The sequence below is a fragment of the Oncorhynchus gorbuscha genome, linkage group LG08 (genome assembly GCF_021184085.1).
Source record: "Oncorhynchus gorbuscha isolate QuinsamMale2020 ecotype Even-year linkage group LG08, OgorEven_v1.0, whole genome shotgun sequence".
Classification (NCBI taxonomy): domain Eukaryota; kingdom Metazoa; phylum Chordata; class Actinopteri; order Salmoniformes; family Salmonidae; genus Oncorhynchus; species Oncorhynchus gorbuscha.
The window spans coordinates 61388858-61409870 of record NC_060180.1 but is presented as its reverse complement, the minus strand read 5'-3'; the positions used below and the strand labels follow the sequence as shown (position 1 = coordinate 61409870).

At 47.5% G+C, this 21013-nt stretch overlaps 1 protein-coding gene across 3 annotated transcripts in view; it reads left to right on the top strand.

The window, feature by feature from the left end:
* The first annotated feature begins 1003 nt into the window (after positions 1 to 1003).
* The window catches only part of LOC124040955 (glypican-5-like), a 336316-nt gene continuing 316306 nt past the window's right edge, over positions 1004 to 21013 (top strand). For 2 of the 3 annotated variants that reach the window (XM_046358084.1, XM_046358083.1), the window contains exon 1: positions 1004 to 1428. In XM_046358084.1, coding sequence (XP_046214040.1) covers positions 1263 to 1428 — 166 coding nt within the window. In that variant the 5' untranslated portion in view covers positions 1004 to 1262. Of the gene's footprint in view, positions 1451 to 21013 lie in introns of all 3 variants that reach the window. The other variant, XM_046358085.1, reaches the window with a different exon arrangement.

The window sequence follows — 21013 nt, the reverse complement described above, 5'->3', positions numbered from 1 at the left end:
AAACAAATACCCACTGGATGGATTAAAATAATTATGATATCATATAGGCCTAGACTTTGTAGTTAACATTTAATTGTTTCAAGTTCCTCTGCGTATACATCTTCACAAACTTTTACAGATGCACAACTGACAGCATCCTGTCCGCCTGTATCACCACCTGGGACGGCAAGTGCACCGCCCGCAACCGCAGGGCTATCAATAGGGTGGTGCGGTCTGCTCAACGCAGGACACCGACAGCACCCGATGTCACATGAAGACCAAAAATGGCTTGCTCCTGAACGGGGTGGTGTACCAAATACATGTTGAATCAACAATTCCCTTTATTGGGTTAAATAGGATGTCAGTAATTCTGCTCCCCAACACGTCTTTTGTGTTTCTTTACGTAACCACTATCACAACCATTAATTTAAACATTTTATAACCAGGAAACAGTAGAATGTAGCAAATAAGATATTTTGTAATTTGTGTGAATTATCCTTATTCATAACATACAGTACAAATGTATTGTGTCCTGTGTGCCTTTGCGTTTCACCAGAAGAGGGCAGTAAAAGTACACTAAACAATCCTGTATTTGCTTCAGCATGGAGATAGAAAGCTCGAATTTTACTTCGTAACAGGCAATATAGACATTTGCAGTTGTGTGTTTGGGTAGGTTTTTCAGCGACTATCCAACAAAATATTATTCAGTCATCTGGAATTTAATTCCAAAGACCATATAGTCCTATTTGCTAATTATTAAATAAATCTGAATATTTTTTGTTTTATAAAGAGCATGATTTGTCAGATTGTCAATGAACTCAAGTGCCATTTGGAATTCTAGTTGTACACGCAGTGTCCTGTTTATTAGGTACAACCAGTACCGGTTCGGACCCCCTTTGCCTCCAGAACAGCCTGAAAATATGATATTATTCATTAATATCTGACTCCCCTTATTTGAACAGAGAGGGCGGGGGTCTAGCGAGAGGGGAGAGTGAAAGCGCACATGGTTTGAGGGAGAGAAGGAAGCGTGCACGCAGTCGAACAGCGCCTGTGTTGAGAGTGGTACATCTACAAATCTTAGTCCACAATACCGTCTCATATAAACTCAGTGTGGGATTGCCTTTATGCACAAAAAACAATAATGTGAGAACCCGATGCAGACGTCGTATCATGGACGTTTAATAGTATCAACTGCTACTTTTTATTTGTGTCATACATTGTTAACAGGCCGTGAAATCATCGATTTACACTAAACCCACGGATACCTGGATTGAGATGCAGCAATGTCCCGAGGAATATGCCCACGCGTACATTTCTGGTGGATGTTTTCAGTTCTGTTTCTGGTGAAAGTAGTGGATGTTGGGGCATACAGCTGTCATGAGGTGAAGACCGCTTTCCAGGTGCGACAGATCGGCCCACTGAAGTGGGTACCGGAGACTCCTGGGACAGGTAGATGTGTGCATTTCCCGCGGTCAGCAGTGACATTTATATTTACATTCAAGTCATTTAGCAGACGCTCTTATCCAGAGCGACTTACAAATTGGTGCATTCACCTACAGTTTACATTTGAGTAATTTACGCTTTGCAATTTGCAGCGAGATCATCCCAACTGTTTATAATTTTGAATTCAAATAGAATAGATTTTCGATTGCATTTCTTTCCAGGAGTTGGTTAATCTGTATCCACCTCTCTATTAAACTTTGTCACTCTTGTAAATGTAGTTTTTTGAAATTAGAATTATGTAAATGAGAAATGTTAGAAGGACAACACAGTTACCTTGTCGGCACTTTGATCAACAACATGTAAGTATCTGAAAAAGAGGCTTGTGAAATGTAGATTCAGAGTCAGAATTGTCATCCCTCTGGTTGGCTCCTGTCAGGAGCGCACGTGGTTCTCTCAAAACACTTTGGCTGAACAATTGCTATTCAACCAAGCATGACATGACTATTAAAATGGTATATTCTGAATCAGGAGAAGATGGGCAAAAATCCACTGCTTGTTAGAAGGACAACACAGCTACCTTGTCAACACTTTGATCAACAAAATATACATATCTGGAAAAGAAGCTCGTGAAATGTAGATTCAGAATTGTCCTTCCTCTGGCACGCTCCTGTCAGGAGCGCACGTGGTTCTCTCTACACATTCTTTCTGAGAGCGGGTGTAAATACAATACTGACAGAACCAGTTAAAATGAGTTTTAGATGGAATGTTTTTTTTGCTCTACAATAGCTATTCAACCAAGCATGACAATTAAAATGGTATATTCTGTATCAGGAGAAGATGGACAAAACTCCACTGCTTATCTGGGGGGGGGGGGGGTTATTTGTTTCTGCCAGATTTAAATCTTTAATAGTTCTTAGCATGCCATGACAATGAAAGTAATATATTCTGAATTGGGGAGGATGGACAAAAATCATTTTTTTTGTTGCTTTCAATGTCTCTAAGACAAGCCATGACAATGAAAATGAAATATTCAGAATCAGGGGAGGATGCACAAAAATCCATGTTTTTTATATATAGTGCCAGTCAAAGGTTTGGACACACCTACTCATTCCAGTGTTTTTCTTTATTTGTGTCACGTTCTGACCTTAGTTCCTTTGTTTTAGTATGGTCAGGGTGTGAGTTGGGGTGGGCAGTCTATGTTCTTTTTTCTTTAATTTGGGATTTCTGTGTTCGGCCTGGTATGGTTCTCAATCAGAGGCAGCTCTCAATCGTTGTCCCTGATTGAGAATCATACTTAGGTAGCCTGGTTTCACTTTTGAGTTGTGGGTGCTTGTTTCCTGTTGTAATGTTTGTTTCACATTGCAGGACTGTTTCGGTTGGTATCATTCACTTTGTTATTTTGTATTCTTTAGTGTTCAGTTTAATAAACTAAAATGGACACTTACCACGCTGCACATTGGTCCGACCTCTCCTACTCCTCCTCAGACAAAGAGGAGGAAAGCCATTACAATTTGTATTATTTTCTACATTATAGAATAATAGTGAAGACATCAAAACTATGAAATAACACATATGGAATCATGTAGTAACTAAACATTTGTTTTTAACAAATCAAATATATTTTATTTTACAGCTTTGCACACTCTTGGCATTCTCTCAACCAGCTTCATGAGGTAGTCACCTAGTATGGATTTCAATTAACAGGCGAGCCTTGTTTAAAGTTAATTTGTGGAATTTCTTTCCTTCTTAATGTGTTTGAGACAATCAGTTGTGTTGTGACAAGGTAGGGGTGGTATACAGAAGATAGTCCTATTTGGTAAAAGACCAAGTCCATATTATGGCAAGAACAGCTCAAATAAGCAAAGAGAAACAACAGTCCGTCATTACTTTAAGACATGAAGGTCAATCAATCCGGAAAATGTTAAGAACTTTGAATGTTTCTTCAAGTGCAGTCCTTCTTTGTCAAATAACCCTTACACCATCAAGCGCTATGATGAAACTGGCTCTCATGAGGACCCAGAGTTGTACGTTTTATGACCCTTATTTAACTAGGCAAGTCAGTTAAGAAAAAATTCTTATTTACAATGATGGCCTTCTGGGAAACAGTGGGTTAACTGCCTTGTTCAGGGGGAGAATGACAGATTTTTACCTCATCAGCTTGGGGATTCGATCCAGCAACCTTTCAGTAACTTTCCCAACGCTCTAACCGTTAGGGCACCAATAAGAAGAAGAGATTTGCTTGTGCAGCGAAACAACCGCCATGTCTTTGTGAGCCGTAGAGTAGGTGAACGGATGATCTCCCCATATAATAATAATATAATAATAATAATATATATAATATAATATAATAATAATATATGCCATTTAGCAGACGCTTTTATCCAAAGCAACTTACAGTCATGTGTGCATACATTCTACGTATGGGTGGTCCCGGGGATCGAACCCACTACCCTGGCGTTACAAGCACCATGCTCTACCAACTGAGCTACAGAACCCACCAGAACCATATGTGGTTCCCACCGTGAAACATGGAGGAAGAGGTGTGATGGTGTGGGGGTACTTTACTGCTCACACTGTCTGTGATTTATTTGGAATTCAAGGCACACTTAACCAGCATGCCTACCATTGCATTCTGCAGCGATACGCCATCCCATCTGGCTTGCGCTTAGTGGGACTATAATTTGTTTTTCAACAAGAAATTGACTCAACACACTTCCAGGCTGTGTCAGGGCTATTTGACCAGGAAGGAGAGTGATGGAGTGTTGCATCAGATGACCTGGCCTCCACAATCACCCGACCTCAAGCCAAATGAGATGGCATGGAATGAAAGGCCGCTCAGCAAGGAAGAAGCCACTGCTCAAAAAATGTCATCATGAGGGATGGACAATTATGTGGATATATTGAAGCAACATCTCAAGACATCAGTCAGGAAGTTAAAGCTTGGTCGCAAATGGGTCGTCCAAATGGACAACGACCCAAAGCATACTTCCACAGTTCTGGCAAAATGGCTTAAGGACAACAAAGTCAAGGTATTGGTGTGGCCATCACAAAGCCCTGACCTCAATCCTATAGAACATTTGTGGGCAGAACTGAAAAAGCATGTGCGAGCAAGGAGGCCTACAAACCTGACACAGTTACACCAGCTCTGTCAGGAGGAATTGGCCAAAATTCACCCAACTTATTGTGGGAGGCTTGTGGAAGGCTACCCGAAACGATTTGACCCAAGTTAAACAATTTAAAGGCAATGCTACCAAATACTAATTGAGTGTATGTAAACTTCTGACCCACTGGGAATCTGAAATAAATCATTATCTCTCCTATTATTCTGACATTCTTAAAATAAAGTGGTGATCCTAACTGACCTAAGACAGGGAATATTTACTAGGAGTAAATGCCAGGAATTGTGAAAAACTGAGTTGAATTGTATTTGGCTAAGGTGTATGTAAACTTCCAACTTCAACTGTATATAAACTCAGCAAAAAATAAACATCCTCACTGTCATCTGTGTTTTCAGCAAACTTAACATGTGTAAATATTTGTATGAACATAACAAGATTCAACAACTGAGACATAAACTGAACAAGTTCCACAGACATGTGACTAACAGAAATGGAAACATGTGTCCATGAGGAAAGGGGGGTCAAAATCAAAAGTAACTGTCAGTATCTGGTGTGGCCACCAGCTGCATTAAGTATTGCAGTGCATCTCCTTCTCATGGACTGCACCAGATTTGCCACATCTTGCTGTGAGATGTTTCTCCACTCTTCCACCACGGCTCCTACAAGTTCCCAGACATTTCGGGGGGGTGAATGGCCCTAGCCCTCACCCTCTGATCCAACAGGTCCCAGATGTGCTCAATGGGATTGAGATCCGGGCTCTTCACTGGCCATGGCAGAACACTGACATTCCTGTCTTGCAGGAAATCACGCACAGAATGAGCAGTATGGCTGGTGGCATTGTCATGCTGGAGGGTCATGTCAGGATGAGCCTGCAGGAAGTGTACCACATGAGGGAGGAGGATGTCTTCCTGTAACGCACAGCGTTGAGATTGCCTGCAATGACAACAAGCTCAGTCCGATGATGCTGTGACACACCGCCCCAGACCATGACGGACCCTCCACCTCCAAATTGATCCCATTCCAGAGTACAGGCCTCGGTGTAACGCTCATTTCTTCGACGATAAACACAAATTTGACCATCACCCCTGGTGAGACAAAACCGTGAGTCATCAGTGAAGAGCACTTTTTGCCAGTCCTGTCTGGCCCAGCGACGGTGGGTTTGTGCCCATATGCAATGTTGTTGCCGGTGGTATCTGGTGAGGACCTGCCTTTACAACAGGCCTGCAAGCCCTCATTCCAGCCTCTCTCAGCCTATTGCGTACAGTCTGAGCACTGATGGAGGGACTGTGCGTTCGTGGTGTAACTTGGGAAGTTATTTTTGCCATCCTGTACCTGTCCCGCAGGTGGGATGTTTGGATGTACCGATCCTGTGCAGGTGTTGTTACACGTGGTCTGCCACTGCGAGGATGATCAGCTGTCCGTCCTGTGTCCCTGTAGCACTGTCTTAGGCGTCTCACAGTACAGACATTGCAATTTTTTGCCCTGATCACATCTGCAGTCCTCATGCCTCCTTGCGGCATGCCTAAGGCATGTTCACGCAGATGACCAGGGACCCGTGGTATCTTATTTTGTTGTTTTTCATAGTCAGTAGAAAGGCCTCTTTAGTGTCCTAAGTTTTCATAACTGTGACCTTATTTGCCTACTGCCTGCCTGCAAGCTGTTAGTGTCTTAACGACCGTACCACTGGTGCATGTTCATTAATGTTTATGGTTCATTGAACAAGCATGGGAAACCATGTTTACAATGAAGATCTGTGAAGTTATTTGGATTTTTACGAATTATCTTTGAAAGACAGGGTCCTGAAAAATGGACGTTTATTTTTTTTTGCTGAGTTTAGTCTGCTTTTTAAACAACATTTCTTAAATGTATTGATCACAATTCAATAAGGCTTACGAGGCCGTCATTGTAAATAAGAATGTGATCTTATGGAAAATATAGTGTGGGTTTGTGGAGGTGCAAGGATAGAGGAAGGGGACAAATTCAAAGAATCTCACAGCCTAGCATCCCTTTATCAATCAATACATCACTAGAGTCTTAACATATTTGCAATTTCACAGGGCCAACCAGCTGCTTACTAAGCAAACATTCTGCCTTGAGAAATGAATTAATACTTTTGTTAAATAGCTTGGCAGATTGCACAACAGAGAGACGTGGCTTCTGAAGCCCAGGCTCCGAGCCGGAAAAAACAGAGTGAGGGAGAGTGTCTCTCATAAAGTGAAGTCTATGTAGAGACATAGTGTTACTGAGGTTTTCCTCAGTTTCAATACAGTAAGTCAGATTTATTAGTAATTCCAAGCCTGCATATGATGCTTAGATCTGATACTTTTGGACCTACAGTATTCAGAACAAATATGAAACAGGTCATGGGAAATGCACTTGAGTGCAAGTTTCAGACTGATACAGGAAATGCTTTGGGACATCGTCTGTCTAAGAGCATGTCTCCATATCTGCATGGAACATTAGGCAGACAGTAGCATTAGTCTTATGGAGGTGTGGTTACACCACAGGTTCATGGTCAGCTTTGTTGGTTAGCATATAATGACTGAGATTAGGAAAACGGATCCTAGATATGTTTTGGGAGGCATAAACTATCTAGAGCAAGCAGGGAAGACTGTGGTTTTGGCTCCTATCCAGCTATGTTGATTTGATTCAAAACTCATTCCCTGGGGAGAGCTGGTGTGGAGAGAAACAAGACACATCATCACCAAGGCGAACTACACTCCTGTCTCTCTTCTCTTCTCTGTGGTTCTGTTTCTCTTTGGGATGTGTGTGGTAAACATTTTCTTCCTCTTTCCTTCTCACGGCCTTTACGTGAAAATAACAGGAAGGAATGTTTAGAAGAAAAGGCCGTCATCATGACCAAGTCCAACTGAGCCTCTCCTTTCAATTGCGCTCTTATTATTCCATCTTTCAAATTTTTGTGGTAACGTCTTCATTTCTCTAAGGCCTTTTGGAAAGGTTGGGAAACAGAAATAATGTTAGCCTTCTTAAAAAATCCTGACAGTATTTCTGGGTTTCTATGCCCGGATTGAGCCTGTTTTAAATTGAATAAGAACTTGGTGGACGTATAAAGCGTTTTGATCCCGGGCCTTCCCTCTCCGAGAAACCATTGTGTGTTCTTTGAATCGGAGCAGAGGGCTAACTGCTTCCAGAGATGACTCATGTGACATCTAATACCTACGTGGACACAAACCACAGCCACTGGCAGGGCACGTATATTTCTGTGCCACATCTAGGGGTAGAGGCCACCACCGTATCACTGCGTCTGACTCTGCATGCCGTAACAGGGAGAAGAGCAACAGATAGCAGCCCGTTCAACATACCTAGAGGAGCATCCAAACCACTCAATATATTTGTTTTGGTGGCGGTGGCGTCGACCCGGGTAACGGACAGGGCATGTCAGTTCCAGGCAGAGCAGTAGCTGGAGTAAGCCCCTTGCGAGACAACGCAGGGGAACAGGGCCTGTGAAGATGTCACCAGTCTGAATGGAAGCATTTGAGCCGCTGCATCACAAGCGTTTACAGCATGCAGCCGTTATGGTATATGACAGCAGCTGACTGACCTAGAGGATAGAATGAGATTTGGACTGTTATGTGTGTTTGTGATTGGGGACAAAGTGAGAGCAGAGGCATAAGGTTGGAATGAGTGGCATGTGTTGCCGTGTTTCCATGCATACTGTATTGTACTATAGAGAAGGAAAATCTACTGGCCTGACTGTCCACCTAAATTCAGTGCTCTACCTCTCTTTGTCTCACTTTCTCCTTTATTTCTTCCATCTAATTTCTCACTGCCCTCTTTCTCTATCTCTCTCTCACTCAGTTCCTTTATCTCTGCCTCAACACCCGACCCCCAACTAATTCAACACAACCACATTTGCTCTAAACTCTTGTTTGTTGCTTTTTATTTGGAGTGGTCCAGAAGAGCTTGCTTTGGTTCGGGCCCATTCCCTCTTCAAAGTGCTGACCAGGGGATGGGGGATGAGAATATGAAGGGGTGTGTGTGTGTATAACTCCGACTACGAGTTGTACAATCGCCAAACATAGCAACGCTTGACATTTGAAGTAGCGAAACCTCAGCTCTTTTCATACTTCTCTGTGTTTGCTTTAGGGATTCAGTGCTGTGTTTCATTCATTCTCAGCAAGCGCCTTCAGTGTGGCTTCAGTGTGGCTTCAGTGTGGCTTCAGTGTGGCTTCAGTATGGCTTCAGTGTGGCTTCAGTATGGCTTCAGTGTGGCTTCAGTGTGGCTTCAGTGTGGCTTCAGTGTGGCTTCAGTATGGCTTCAGTATGGCTTCAGTGTGGCTTCAGTGTGGCTTCAGTGTGGCTTCAGTGTGGCTTCAGTATGGCTTCAGTGTGGCTTCAGTGTGGCTTCAGTGTGGCTTCAGTGTGGCTTCAGTATGGCTTCAGTGTGGCTTCAGTATTGCTTCAGTGTGGCTTCAGTGTGGCTTCAGTGTGGCTTCAGTGTGGCTTCAGTATGGCTTCAGTGTGGCTTCAGTATGGCTTCAGTATGGCTTCAGTATGGCTTCAGTGTGCCTTCAGTGTGGCTTCAGTATGGCTTCAGTGTGCCTTCAGTGTGGCTTCAGTGTGGCTTCAGTGTGGCTTCAGTATGGCTTCAGTATGGCTTCAGTGTGCCTTCAGTGTGGCTTCAGTATGGCTTCAGTGTGCCTTCAGTGTGGCCATCAGAGCCAGCCGGTCTGATTCTTGGATCTCAAAATGAAACAATGGCACTTTTATTGCATCCTAATCCAGTTGATCTTTACTTTGTATTTATTACTACAAAATGATATCATGATGGTGATATGTATCCTACTTTCTGGTAATATAAAGAAACTTAAATGTAGTCATTCAGTTATTATGTTACTGCCATTTGAATTATGATTTAATAAGATGATATAAGATAAATAGCTGATTGTAGAACAAAGCTTAACTGAAGGCCTAATGTTTTTCTGGTGGTCCAGCCTTTGGTAGTAAAACCTAACCTATTGCAAGTGTTCATACAGCTGCGTTACATTGAATACATTAGCTTTTAATGCCATACTTAAATGTGTGAAAATGATATGCATAACATTGTTTTAACAAGCCACAGGCCTAACTGCTTGTGTCTTTACTGATTTAGAGCCCTCGTTTCTGCCATATGACAGGAAATCCATGGAAAAGTAAATGCCTATTAGTACCTGCAGGAATGCAGTGTTTTATGAGATGCTCTTACGCCTCGATCACACCGACAGCTTCGTTGCGTTTTGGTCCACCAGAAGTACATTCCTTTCCAATGGAACGCTGTGTTTGCCTTGCAGAGGCAGTTGCAGTGCGTACTGTGTTGGATCTATCAACATTATGCATCAAATTGTATGCCTAGACGGCGTGACAGAAATGGTAGCAGAAGGTGAATGTTGAAGTTTTGTTGCACACATATCCAAATAATGCTGCGTACGATTTTGCGCAATGATGCTGTAAGTGTGTTCCTAGGATATGTTATTTGAGGAAACAGACTTAAATTATTCCAGCTCCAAATGTTCACTCTCCAGACACTTAATAACCACTCTCTGGCCCATCAGTTAATAAATCATGTCTCTCCACCGCTGTGAGGTGCTCGCCAACAATCCATATCGAGATTACAAGGGTGTTCGGATCTAGCACTTTGGAGATCAATTAGAAGTCAGGCGTGGAGACACTCCATTCATAAACACTCACCACCACCTCCGCCGTCCCGTGGCCTGACTAGATATGGTCACCTCATCTCTGTGTGGCTCAGATAATTACATTATATGATCTATCAAGGCTGCTCAGATCACTGTCTGTACGCAACACACAGACAGTCTGGCTTCCTGTTGACTTTTCATTATCAGTTATGATAATGTAATATGAGAATGCAGCTAGCAGTTTACTCACACATTCAGTACATGTGACACCATGTGTGACTCAAACCAGAACTCTGTTGGTGTAGGCACCCGTGTTCCTGTCAACCGAGCCATCAGAAGTCTTTGGCTGTGTCTGAATACCCATAATAGCGTACCACATGAACTGCGTTTGATCTAGTAGAATTCACTCGTCATTTCTGACACGTGTTTGACACAGCTGATAATCAGATAGATCGGCACGCTGAATGGCAGGAGAAAACGCAATTGCACATTAGATGTACTATTTTCGAAATGTCACATACTATTAAAAAATAAATCCTGCATACTATTTAGTATGCTGTTATGGGTATTCGAACACGGGCACCGTTTTCGTCTTTGAGTTTGGCTTAGCTCCAACACAAAGACAGGGTTCACATCATGTGTTTATGTTAAGGGAATGGGAACGCAGGATGTTATCATGCTGCCACATCCTTGCCTGGTTAAAGCATCAAAGTGTTTGGCAGCAACTCTAAGCTAATGATGCCCTTTGATTCGTTGCACTTATTTTAGGCTCCTTCAAACAGGGCCTTCTCACATGGGAAGCACACACATCCCCTCCAACCCAACCTCTTCTATAGTCAATATAAAGCCTCAGAGTCTTTGGTATGCTTGTCTGTACCCCAGCTTCACAACCCTACCCGCTCAATAATGAAATCCCTCAACAGCTTTATCTCTCATAAAAGACGACTTGTGTGGCTTTAGGCAAAAATAAAACACAACAAACAAACTGCCAAGAGATGGAGTTGAAGGTACGGAAAATATGAAACATTTTCAATGAAAGTATCTCCAATGCCACTCATTACCATCCCACATAGATACAACTTTACAGCGTAGTTTGGTTAAATGCAATATTGTCCATTCACTGTCTGTAGCCTTGACAAAGTGAGTTTGGCATGTCCTCAGCAGGTAACCAGCTCTGTTACAGAACTTCCCCACAACCTCTCTAATGTTCTCAGTCCAATCCCTGTCCCATCAGTGACATCCCAGTCTGAATCTGCTTAATGTGTCTGAGACAGGCTAGACTCAGGATCTCTTTTTGGATTTCAGTCTAAGTCATTGGTCTGGTGGGTGTTTATTGTATACCACCCATGCCCCTACCTTATTCAGTGTCTCTTCTGCACCGTAAACTGGCCAATTCTTCCTTCCTAAAACTTGTTTCATAACACCAAACAGGCACCGACTACCAGGTAGATTGGCTTTTGCGTCTTTGTCATAACTGCCTTAAAAATGCTGGAGTTGATGATGGAAAGGCCAGGGTTGAAGGGAGCTTTCGTTGTGGATGCTCCTCTGCTCCTCAGGGATGTTAGTATTGAAAGAAGGCATCAGCAGCAGAGGCTAGCAGGTATTCTGGGAGAGTAAGCCCAGTGGTAAGGACCTCAGGGTCAGACAGCTGTCTGGACAGACAGTCAGAGTGCTGTGGATAGGGGGCCTGTGGCTGAAGCTGAACCTTCTTAACTGTTTTAAAGCACCCTCTTTGCAAACCTCTCTACCTCCACATCCAAAAGTCCCTAGTGCCCAACAACCCTGTCATCATCAAATAGTCTGCCAGTCCCTTATCCCCTGTTTCCACCCAACCTTCAACTCTTCTCACCCACATCCAACATTCCCTAATGTCCTCTGACTCTGTCCTCCATCCCTCTACCCCCACATCCAACATTCCCTAATGTCCTCTGACTCTGTCCTCCATCCCTCTACCCCCACATCCAACATTTCACCAGTCCACTAAGCCTCAAGTGACCCGTCTGCTTCAACCCCTCTGCAATCCTCTGACCCACATCCAACTGCTCCCAGTGCCCCACAGACCCTGCCCTCAACCTCTTTGCCCCCACATCCAACTGCTCCCAGTGCCCCACAGACCCTGCCCTCAACCTCTTTGCCCCCACATCCAACTGCTCCCAGTGCACCACAGACCCTGCCCTCAACCTCTTTGCCCCCACATCCAATAACCCACTAGACCTCTAGCACCCAAAATCCAACAATCTAACAGTCTACCAAGCTCCAAGTGCCCCCCGGCCCCAACCCTCTCCTCAACCCGTCTGACCCACATCCAAGCAGCCTCGCCCCCTGGCCTCTGGCTCTGGACCCCAACACTGCCAGCTTGACGCTTGAAAAAGCTAGACATTCCTGGCACGATTCAGGGCCGTCCAAAAATGCAGGTATGTGGCAGAGCCCCTTTTGAGCCATGTTTTCTTTCAACACGGACCCGCCCAAGCACAGCAAATCAATACAGAGTAAATATCCTTCAAGTTCACTGGATGAGACAACTACAAAAGGAACACAGCTCTTCCTGAGATGCAAGAGTCCGGTAGAGAGCGAAGAAGCAATATAGGAGGACCAAACTCCTGCATTAATCAGCTGCTTTTCCAATAAGTTATTCCTGTTCTCTGAAAAACATGTCCAAACAGCAGCGTCAGGAAATTACCAGCCTCCCTGTCAACAACCTATCCAAATCAAAACTACATTTCCACTCCTTATTGACCAGATGTGGGCCGTCATTGTAAATAAGATTTTGTTCTTAATTGACTTGCCTAGTTGAATTAAGGTTAAATAAATACAAATTAAATGTATTTGTGATGCAAGCAAATTGGGTCCGGGGATGTTTTTTAAGGACGGCTCACTGGTTACCAAGGGCACTTTTCTACCATTAAGACTGTCTCCTGCTTTTAACCGCAGGAGTTTTGACTTGTGCACCCAGGGGTACTGAGACGTGCACCCAGGGGTACTGAGACGTGCACCCAGGGGTACTGAGACGTGCACCCAGGGGTACTGAGACGTGCACCCAGGGGTACTGAGACGTGCACCCAGGGGTACTGAGACGTGCACCCAGGGGTACTGAGACGTGCACCCAGGGGTACTGAGACGTGCACCCAGGGGTACTGAGACGTGCACCCAGGGGTACTGAGACGTGCACCCAGGGGTACTGAGACGTGCACCCAGGGGTACTGAGACGTGCACCCAGGGGTACTGAGACGTGCACCCAGGGGTACTGAGACGTGCACCCAGGGGTACTGAGACGTGCACCCAGGGGTACTGAGACGTGCACCCAGGGGTACTGAGACGTGCACCCAGGGGTACTGAGACGTGCACCCAGGGGTACTGAGACGTGCACCCAGGGGTACTGAGACGTGCACCCAGGGGTACTGAGACGTGCACCCAGGGGTACGTGAGACACCCAGGGGTACTGAGACGTGCACCCAGGGGTACTGAGACGTGCACCCAGGGGTACTGAGACGTGCACCCAGGGGTACTGAGACGTGCACCCAGGGGTACTGAGACGTGCACCCAGGGGTAGACGTGCACCCAGGGGTACTGAGACGTGCACCCAGGGGTACTGAGACGTGCACCCAGGGGTACTGAGACGTGCACCCAGGGGTACTGAGACGTGCACCCAGGGGTAGACGTGCACCCAGGGGTACGTGACGTGCACCCAGGGGTACTGAGACGTGCACCCAGGGGTACTGAGACGTGCACCCAGGGGTACTGAGACGTGCACCCAGGGGAGACGTGCACCCAGGGGTACTGAGACGTGCACCCAGGGGTACTGAGACGTGCACCCAGGGGAGACGTGCACCCAGGGGTACTGAGACGTGCACCCAGGGGTACTGAGACGTGCACCCAGGGGTACTGAGACGTGCACCCAGGGGTACTGAGACGTGCACCCAGGGGTACTGAGACGTGCACCCAGGGGTACTGACCCAGGGGTACTGACGTGCACCCAGGGGTACTGAGACGTGCACCCAGGGGTACTGAGACGTGCACCCAGGGGTACTGAGACGTGCACCCAGGGGTACTGAGACGTGCACCCAGGGGTACTGAGACGTGCACCCAGGGGTACTGAGACGTGCACCCAGGGGTACTGAGACGTGCACCCAGGGGTACTGAGACGTGCACCCAGGGGTACTGAGACCCAGGGGTGCACCACCCAGGGGACGTACTGAGACGTGCACCCAGGGTACTGAGACGTGCACCCAGGGGTACTGAGACGTGCACCCAGGGGTACTGAGACGTGCACCCAGACGGCACCCAGGGGTACTGAGACGTGCACCCAGGGGTACTGAGACGTGCACCCAGGGGTACTGAGACGTGCACCCAGGGTACTGAGACGTGCACCCAGGGGTACTGAGACGTGCACCCAGGGGTACTGAGACGTGCACCCAGGGGTACTGAGACGTGCACCCAGGGGTACTGAGACGTGCACCCAGGGGTACTGAGACGTGCACCCAGGGGTACTGAGACGTGCACCCAGGGGTACTGAGACGTGCACCCAGGGGTACTGAGACGTGCACCCAGGGGTACTGAGACGTGCACCCAGGGGTACTGAGACGTGCACCCAGGGGTACTGAGACGTGGGGTACACCCAGGGGTACTGAGACGTGCACCCAGGGGTACTGAGACGTGCACCCAGGGGTACTGAGACGTGCACCCAGGGGTACTGAGACGTGCACCCAGGGGTACTGAGACGTGCACCCAGGGGACGTGCACCCAGGGGTACTGAGACGTGCACCCAGGGGTACTGAGACGACCCAGGGGTGAGACGTGCACCCAGGGGTACTGAGACGTGCACCCAGGGGTACTGAGACGTGCACCCAGGGGTACTGAGACGTGCACCCAGGGGTACTGAGACGTGCACCCAGGGGTACTGAGACGTGCACCCAGGGGTACTGAGACGTGGCGGAAGTAATTGTGAATAGAGCGGTGGCTTAATACGGCCAATTAGTCCGGATCATTTGTCACTGATTAGGGAATTAAAAGGCTGATGTCACGTTCGTCGTATACATAATGAGCGGACCAATGCACAGCTTGAGTAGAGTTCCACATATTTATTACAGTTAACCTTCAAAAACAACAAATAATAAACAAACATCCAAATCATCAGCTGCCTCCAATTGGGAACCATACTCACACCAACATAGAAATATTAGACTGGAACACCCCCTAGTCACACTCTGACCTATTGCACCATAGAGAACCCCAAGGGCTCTCTATGGTCAGGGCGTGACAGCTGAGTTGAGATCATTCTGACTCTGCACTCTGTGCGTGTGAATGTCTGGCCAGGCAGAACAAGCGGAGCGGTCCACACACTGATCGCTAATTAACCACCAGGACCTGTAGAGTTGGGCCTTGCCTTGCCCCACCAGCTCTCTTGGGTCTGTATCAAATCACATTAGTGCTAAGAGACTGGAGGTATGCGCTACAAGAGACTCACACATTGTTCTATAGGGGGCAGGAGGTATGCGCTACAAGAGACTCACACATTGTTCTATAGGGGGCAGGAGGTATGCGCTACAAGAGACTCACACATTGTTCTATAGGGGGCAGGAGGTATGCGCTTGTTCTATAGGGGGCAGGAGGTATGCGCTACAAGAGACTCACACATTGTTCTATAGGGGGCAAGAGGTTTGCCCTATAAGGGACTTAAACCATGTTGGGACCATGAGCTACAATGGCTGTTGAAAATAAGATTTTGTCTAGAGGACATTGTCATAGTAACTGACTATATCTTAGACTCAACATCCTCAACTCTAATCCCAGGACGGTTACTGTGTTTTTAAGCTTTTGTTTGGCCTACAGGTATGTCTCAGATATGACATTTACACAAAGGTAGGATTAGCAAAGGTAAATTCAATAGATTCAATAGGTTGTGAATCACTTGCTATTGTTCAGTTCACTTTGACATAGGACTATTTATTTGCAAAGACCCAATAATAGAATCTGTTTGTAACTTCATCCCACAACCATGAAAACACTGGCTCTACTCATCAGCGTTCAATAAAGTACATAACAGCAATCTACCCACACTGTGGAAAACATGCATTAGACCTTGGTTCTAATCAATGTTCTGGAATATTCCTGACACCGTCGACCTGCCCTGATAACGGTGGTTGGTGGTTGTAGCTCCCAAAGTCTTTGTGGGAATCACATTCTCCACTGTCACTAGATATTAGTTTCATATTGGAGATAACACACAGCGTGGCGAGCCAGCCAGGAGAGAAAGGGTCAGGGACATAGAGAGAGAAGGATTGTGGAAAAGAGACAAGGAGAGGTGGGGTCTGGGACAGAGAGAGTGAGAGGTCTGGGATAGAGAGAGTGAGAGGTCTGGGATAGAGAGAGTGAGAGGTCTGGGATAGAGAGAGTCTGGGATAGAGAGAGTGAGAGGTCTGGGATAGAGAGTCTGGGATAGAGAGAGTGAGAGGTCTGGGATAGAGAGAGTGAGAGGTCTGGGATAGAGAGAGTGAGAGGTCTGGGATAGAGAGAGTGAGAGGTCTGGGATAGAGAGAGTGAGAGGTCTGGGATAGAGAGAGTGAGAGGTCTGGGATAGAGAGAGTGAGAGGTCAGGAACAGAGAGAGTGAGAGGTCTGGGAGGAGAGAGAGTGAGAGGTCTGGGAGGAAGTGAGAGGTCAGGAACAGAGTCTGAGAGGTCTGGGATAGAGAGAGTGAGAGGTCTGGGATAGAGAGAGTGAGAGGTCAGGAACAGAGAGAGTGAGAGGTCTGGGATAGAGAGAGTGAGAGGTCTGGGATAGAGAGAGTGAGAGGTCTGGGATAGAGAGAGTGAGAGGTCTGGGATAGAGAGAGTGAGAGGTCTGGGATAGAGAGAGTGAGAGGTCTGGGATACTGGGAGAGAGAGTGAGAGGTCTGGGATAGAGAGAGTGAGAGGTCTGGGATAGAGGTCTGGGATAGAGAGAGTGAGAGGTCTGGGATAGAGAGAGTGAGAGGTCTGGGATAGAGAGAGTGAGAGGTCTGGGATCTGAGAGAGTGAGAGGTCTGGGATAGAGAGAGTGAGAGGTCTCTGGGATAGAGAGAGTGAGAGGTCTGGGATAGAGAGAGTGAGAGGTCTGGGATAGAGAGAGTGAGAGGTCTGGGACAGAGAGAGTGAGAGGTCTGGGATAGAGAGAGTGAGAGGTCTGGGATAGAGAGAGTGAGAGGTCTGGGATAGAGGTGAGAGGTCTGGGATAGAGAGAGTGAGAGGTCTGGGACAGAGAGAGTGAGAGGTCTGGGATAGGAACAGAGAGAGTCAGAACAGAGAGTCAGGAACAGAGAGAGTGAGAGGTCTGGGGAACAGAGAGAGTCTGAGAGGTCTGGGACAGAGAGAGTGAGAGGTCTGGGATAGAGAGAGTGAGAGGTCTGGAACAGAGAGAGTGAGAGGTCTGGGATAGGTCAGAGAGAGAGTGAGAGGTCTGGGAGAACAGAGAGTGAGAGGTCAGGAACAGAGAGAGTGAGAGGTCAGGAACAGAGGTCTCTGGGAGGAACAGAGAGAGTGAGAGGTCTGGGAACAGAGAGAGTGAGAGGTCTGGAACAGAGAGAGTGAGAGGTCAGGAACAGAGAGAGTGAGAGGTCTGGGATAGAGAGAGTGAGAGGTCAGGAACAGAGAGAGTGAGAGGTCAGGAACAGAGAGAGTGAGAGGTCAGGAACAGAGGTCTGGGAGAGAGAGTGAGAGGTCAGGAACAGAGAGAGTGAGAGGTCTGGGATAGAGAGAGTGAGAGGTCAGGAACAGAGAGAGAGGTCAGAGAGAGTGAGAGGTCAGGAACAGAGAGAGTGAGAGGTCAGGAACAGAGAGAGTGAGAGGTCAGGAACAGAGAGAGTGAGAGGTCAGGAACAGAGAGAGTGAGAGGTCAGGAACAGAGAGAGTGAGAGGTCAGGAACAGAGAGAGTGAGAGGTCAGGAACAGAGAGGTCTGGGATAGAGTGAGAGGTCAGGAACAGAGAGAGAGGTCAGGAGAGGTCAGGAACAGAGAGAGTGAGAGGTCTGGGACAGAGAGAGTGAGAGGTCAGGAACAGAAGAGTGAGAGGTCAGGAACAGAGAGAGTGAGAGGTCAGGAACAGAGAGAGTGAGAGGTCAGGAACAGAGAGAGTGAGAGGTCAGGAAGTGAGAGGTCAGAGAGAGAGTGAGAGGTCAGGAACAGAGAGAGTGAGAGGTCTGGGATAGAGAGAGTGAGAGGTCAGGAACAGAGAGAGTGAGAGGTCTGGAACAGAGAGAGTGAGAGGTCTGGAACAGAGAGAGTGAGAGGTCTGGGATAGAGAGAGTGAGAGGTCTGGAACAGAGAGGTCAGGAACAGAGAGAGAGGTCTGGGACAGAGAGAGTGAGAGGTCTGGGATAGAGAGAGTGAGAGGTCAGGAACAGAGAGAGTGAGAGGTCTGGGATAGAGAGAGTGAGAGGTCTGGGACAGAGAGAGTGAGAGGTCTGGGACAGAGAGAGTGAGAGGTCAGGAGAGAGAGTCAGGAACAGAGAGAGTGAGAGGTCTGGAACAGAGGTCAGGAACAGAGAGAGTGAGAGGTCTGGGAGGAACAGAGAGAGTGAGAGGTCTGGGATAGAGAGAGTGAGAGGTCTGGGATAGAGAGAGTGAGAGGTCAGGAACAGAGAGAGTGAGAGGTCTGGGATAGGAGAGTGAGAGAGAGTGAGAGGTCTGGGATAGAGAGTGAGAGGTCTGGGAGAGTGAGAGGTCTGGGATAGAGAGGAACAGAGAGAGAGAGTGAGAGGTCTGGGACAGAGAGAGTGAGAGGTCTGGGATAGAGAGAGTGAGAGGTCTGGAACAGAGAGAGTGAGAGAGGAACAGAGAGAGTGAGAGGTCAGGAACAGAGAGAGTGAGAGGTCAGGAACAGAGAGAGTGAGAGGTCAGGAACAGAGAGAGTGAGAGGTCTGGGATAGAGAGAGTGAGAGGTCAGGAACAGAGAGAGTGAGAGGTCTGGGATAGAGAGAGTGAGAGGTCAGGAACAGAGAGAGTGAGAGGTCTGGGATAGAGAGAGTGAGAGGTCAGGAACAGAGAGAGTGAGAGGTCTGGGATAGAGAGAGTGAGAGGTCTGGGATAGAGAGAGTGAGAGGTCAGGAACAGAGAGAGTGAGAGGTCTGGGATAGAGAGAGTGAGAGGTCATGAACAGAGAGAGTGAGAGGTCTGGGATAGAGAGAGTGAGAGGTCTGGGATAGAGAGAGTGAGAGGTCAGGAACAGAGAGAGTGAGAGGTCTGGGATAGAGAGAGTGAGAGGTCTGGGAACAGAGAGTGAGAGGTCAGGAACAGAGAGAGTGAGAGGTGATAGAGAGTGAGAGGTCTGGGATAGAGAGAGTGAGAGGTCTGGGATAGAGAGAGTGAGAGGTCTGGGATAGAGAGAGTGAGAGGTCTGGGATAGAGAGAGTGAGAGGTCAGGAACAGAGAGAGTGAGAGGTCAGGAACAGAGAGAGTGAGAGGTCTGGGATAGAGAGAGTGAGAGGTCAGGAGAGTGAGAGGTCTGGGATAGAGAGAGTGAGAGGTCAGGAACAGAGAGAGTCTGGAGAGGTCAGGAACAGAGAGAGTCTGGAACAGAGAGGTCAGGGACAGAGAGAGTGAGAGGTCAGGAACAGAGAGAGTGAGAGGTCTGGGATAGAGAGAGTGAGAGGTCTGGAGAGAGGTGAGAGGTCTGGAGAGAGAGAGAGGTCAGGAACAGAGAGAGTGAGAGGTCTGGGACAGAGAGAGTGAGAGGTCTGGGATAGAGAGAGTGAGAGGTCAGGAACAGAGAGAGTGAGAGGTCAGGAACAGAGAGAGAGAGGTCAGGGAGAGAGTCTGGAGGTCTGGAACAGAGAGAGTGAGAGGTCTGGAACAGAGAGAGTGAGAGGTCTGGAACAGAGAGAGTGAGAGGTCTGGGATAGAGAGAGTGAGAGGTCAGGAACAGAGAGAGTGAGAGGTCAGGAACAGAGAGAGAGTGAGAGGTCAGGAACAGAGAGAGTGAGAGGTCAGGAACAGAGAGAGTGAGAGGTCTGGGACAGAGAGAGTCTGGGAGAGAGTCAGGAACAGGAGAGAGAGTGAGAGGTCTGGAACAGAGAGAGTGAGAGGTCTGGGATAGAGAGAGTGAGAGGTCAGGAACAGAGAGAGTGAGAGGTCAGGAACAGAGAGAGAGAGAGGTCTGGGATAGAGAGAGTGAGAGGTCAGGAACAGAGAGTCAGGAACAGAGAGAGTGAGAGGTCTGGGATAGAGAGAGTGAGAGGTCAGGAACAGAGAGAGTGAGAGGTCTGGGACAGAGAGAGTGAGAGGTCTGGAACAGAGAGAGTGAGAGGTCAGGAACAGAGAGAGTGAGAGGTCAGGAACAGAGAGAGTGAGAGGTCAGGAACAGAGAGAGTGAGAGGTCAGGAACAGAGAGAGTGAGAGGTCAGGAACAGAGAGAGTGAGAGGTCTGGGATAGAGAGAGTGAGAGGTCAGGAACAGAGAGAGTGAGAGGTCAGGAACAGAGAGAGTGAGAGGTCTGGGATAGAGAGAGAGGTCTGGAACAGAGAGAGTGAGAGGTCAGGAACAGAGAGAGTGAGAGGTCTGGGATAGAGAGAGTGAGAGGTCAGGAACAGGAGAGTGAGAGAGAGAGAGAGGTCTGGGATAGAGAGAGTGAGAGGTCAGGGAACAGGAACAGAGAGAGTGAGAGGTCTGGGACAGAGAGAGTGAGAGGTCTGGGAACAGAGAGAGAGAGAGGTCTGGAACAGAGAGAGTGAGAGGTCTGGGATAGAGAGAGTGAGAGGTCTGGGACAGAGAGAGTGAGAGGTCAGGAACAGAGAGAGTGAGAGGTCTGGGATAGAGAGAACAGAGAGAGTGAGAGGTCTGGGATAGAGAGAGTGAGAGGTCAGGAA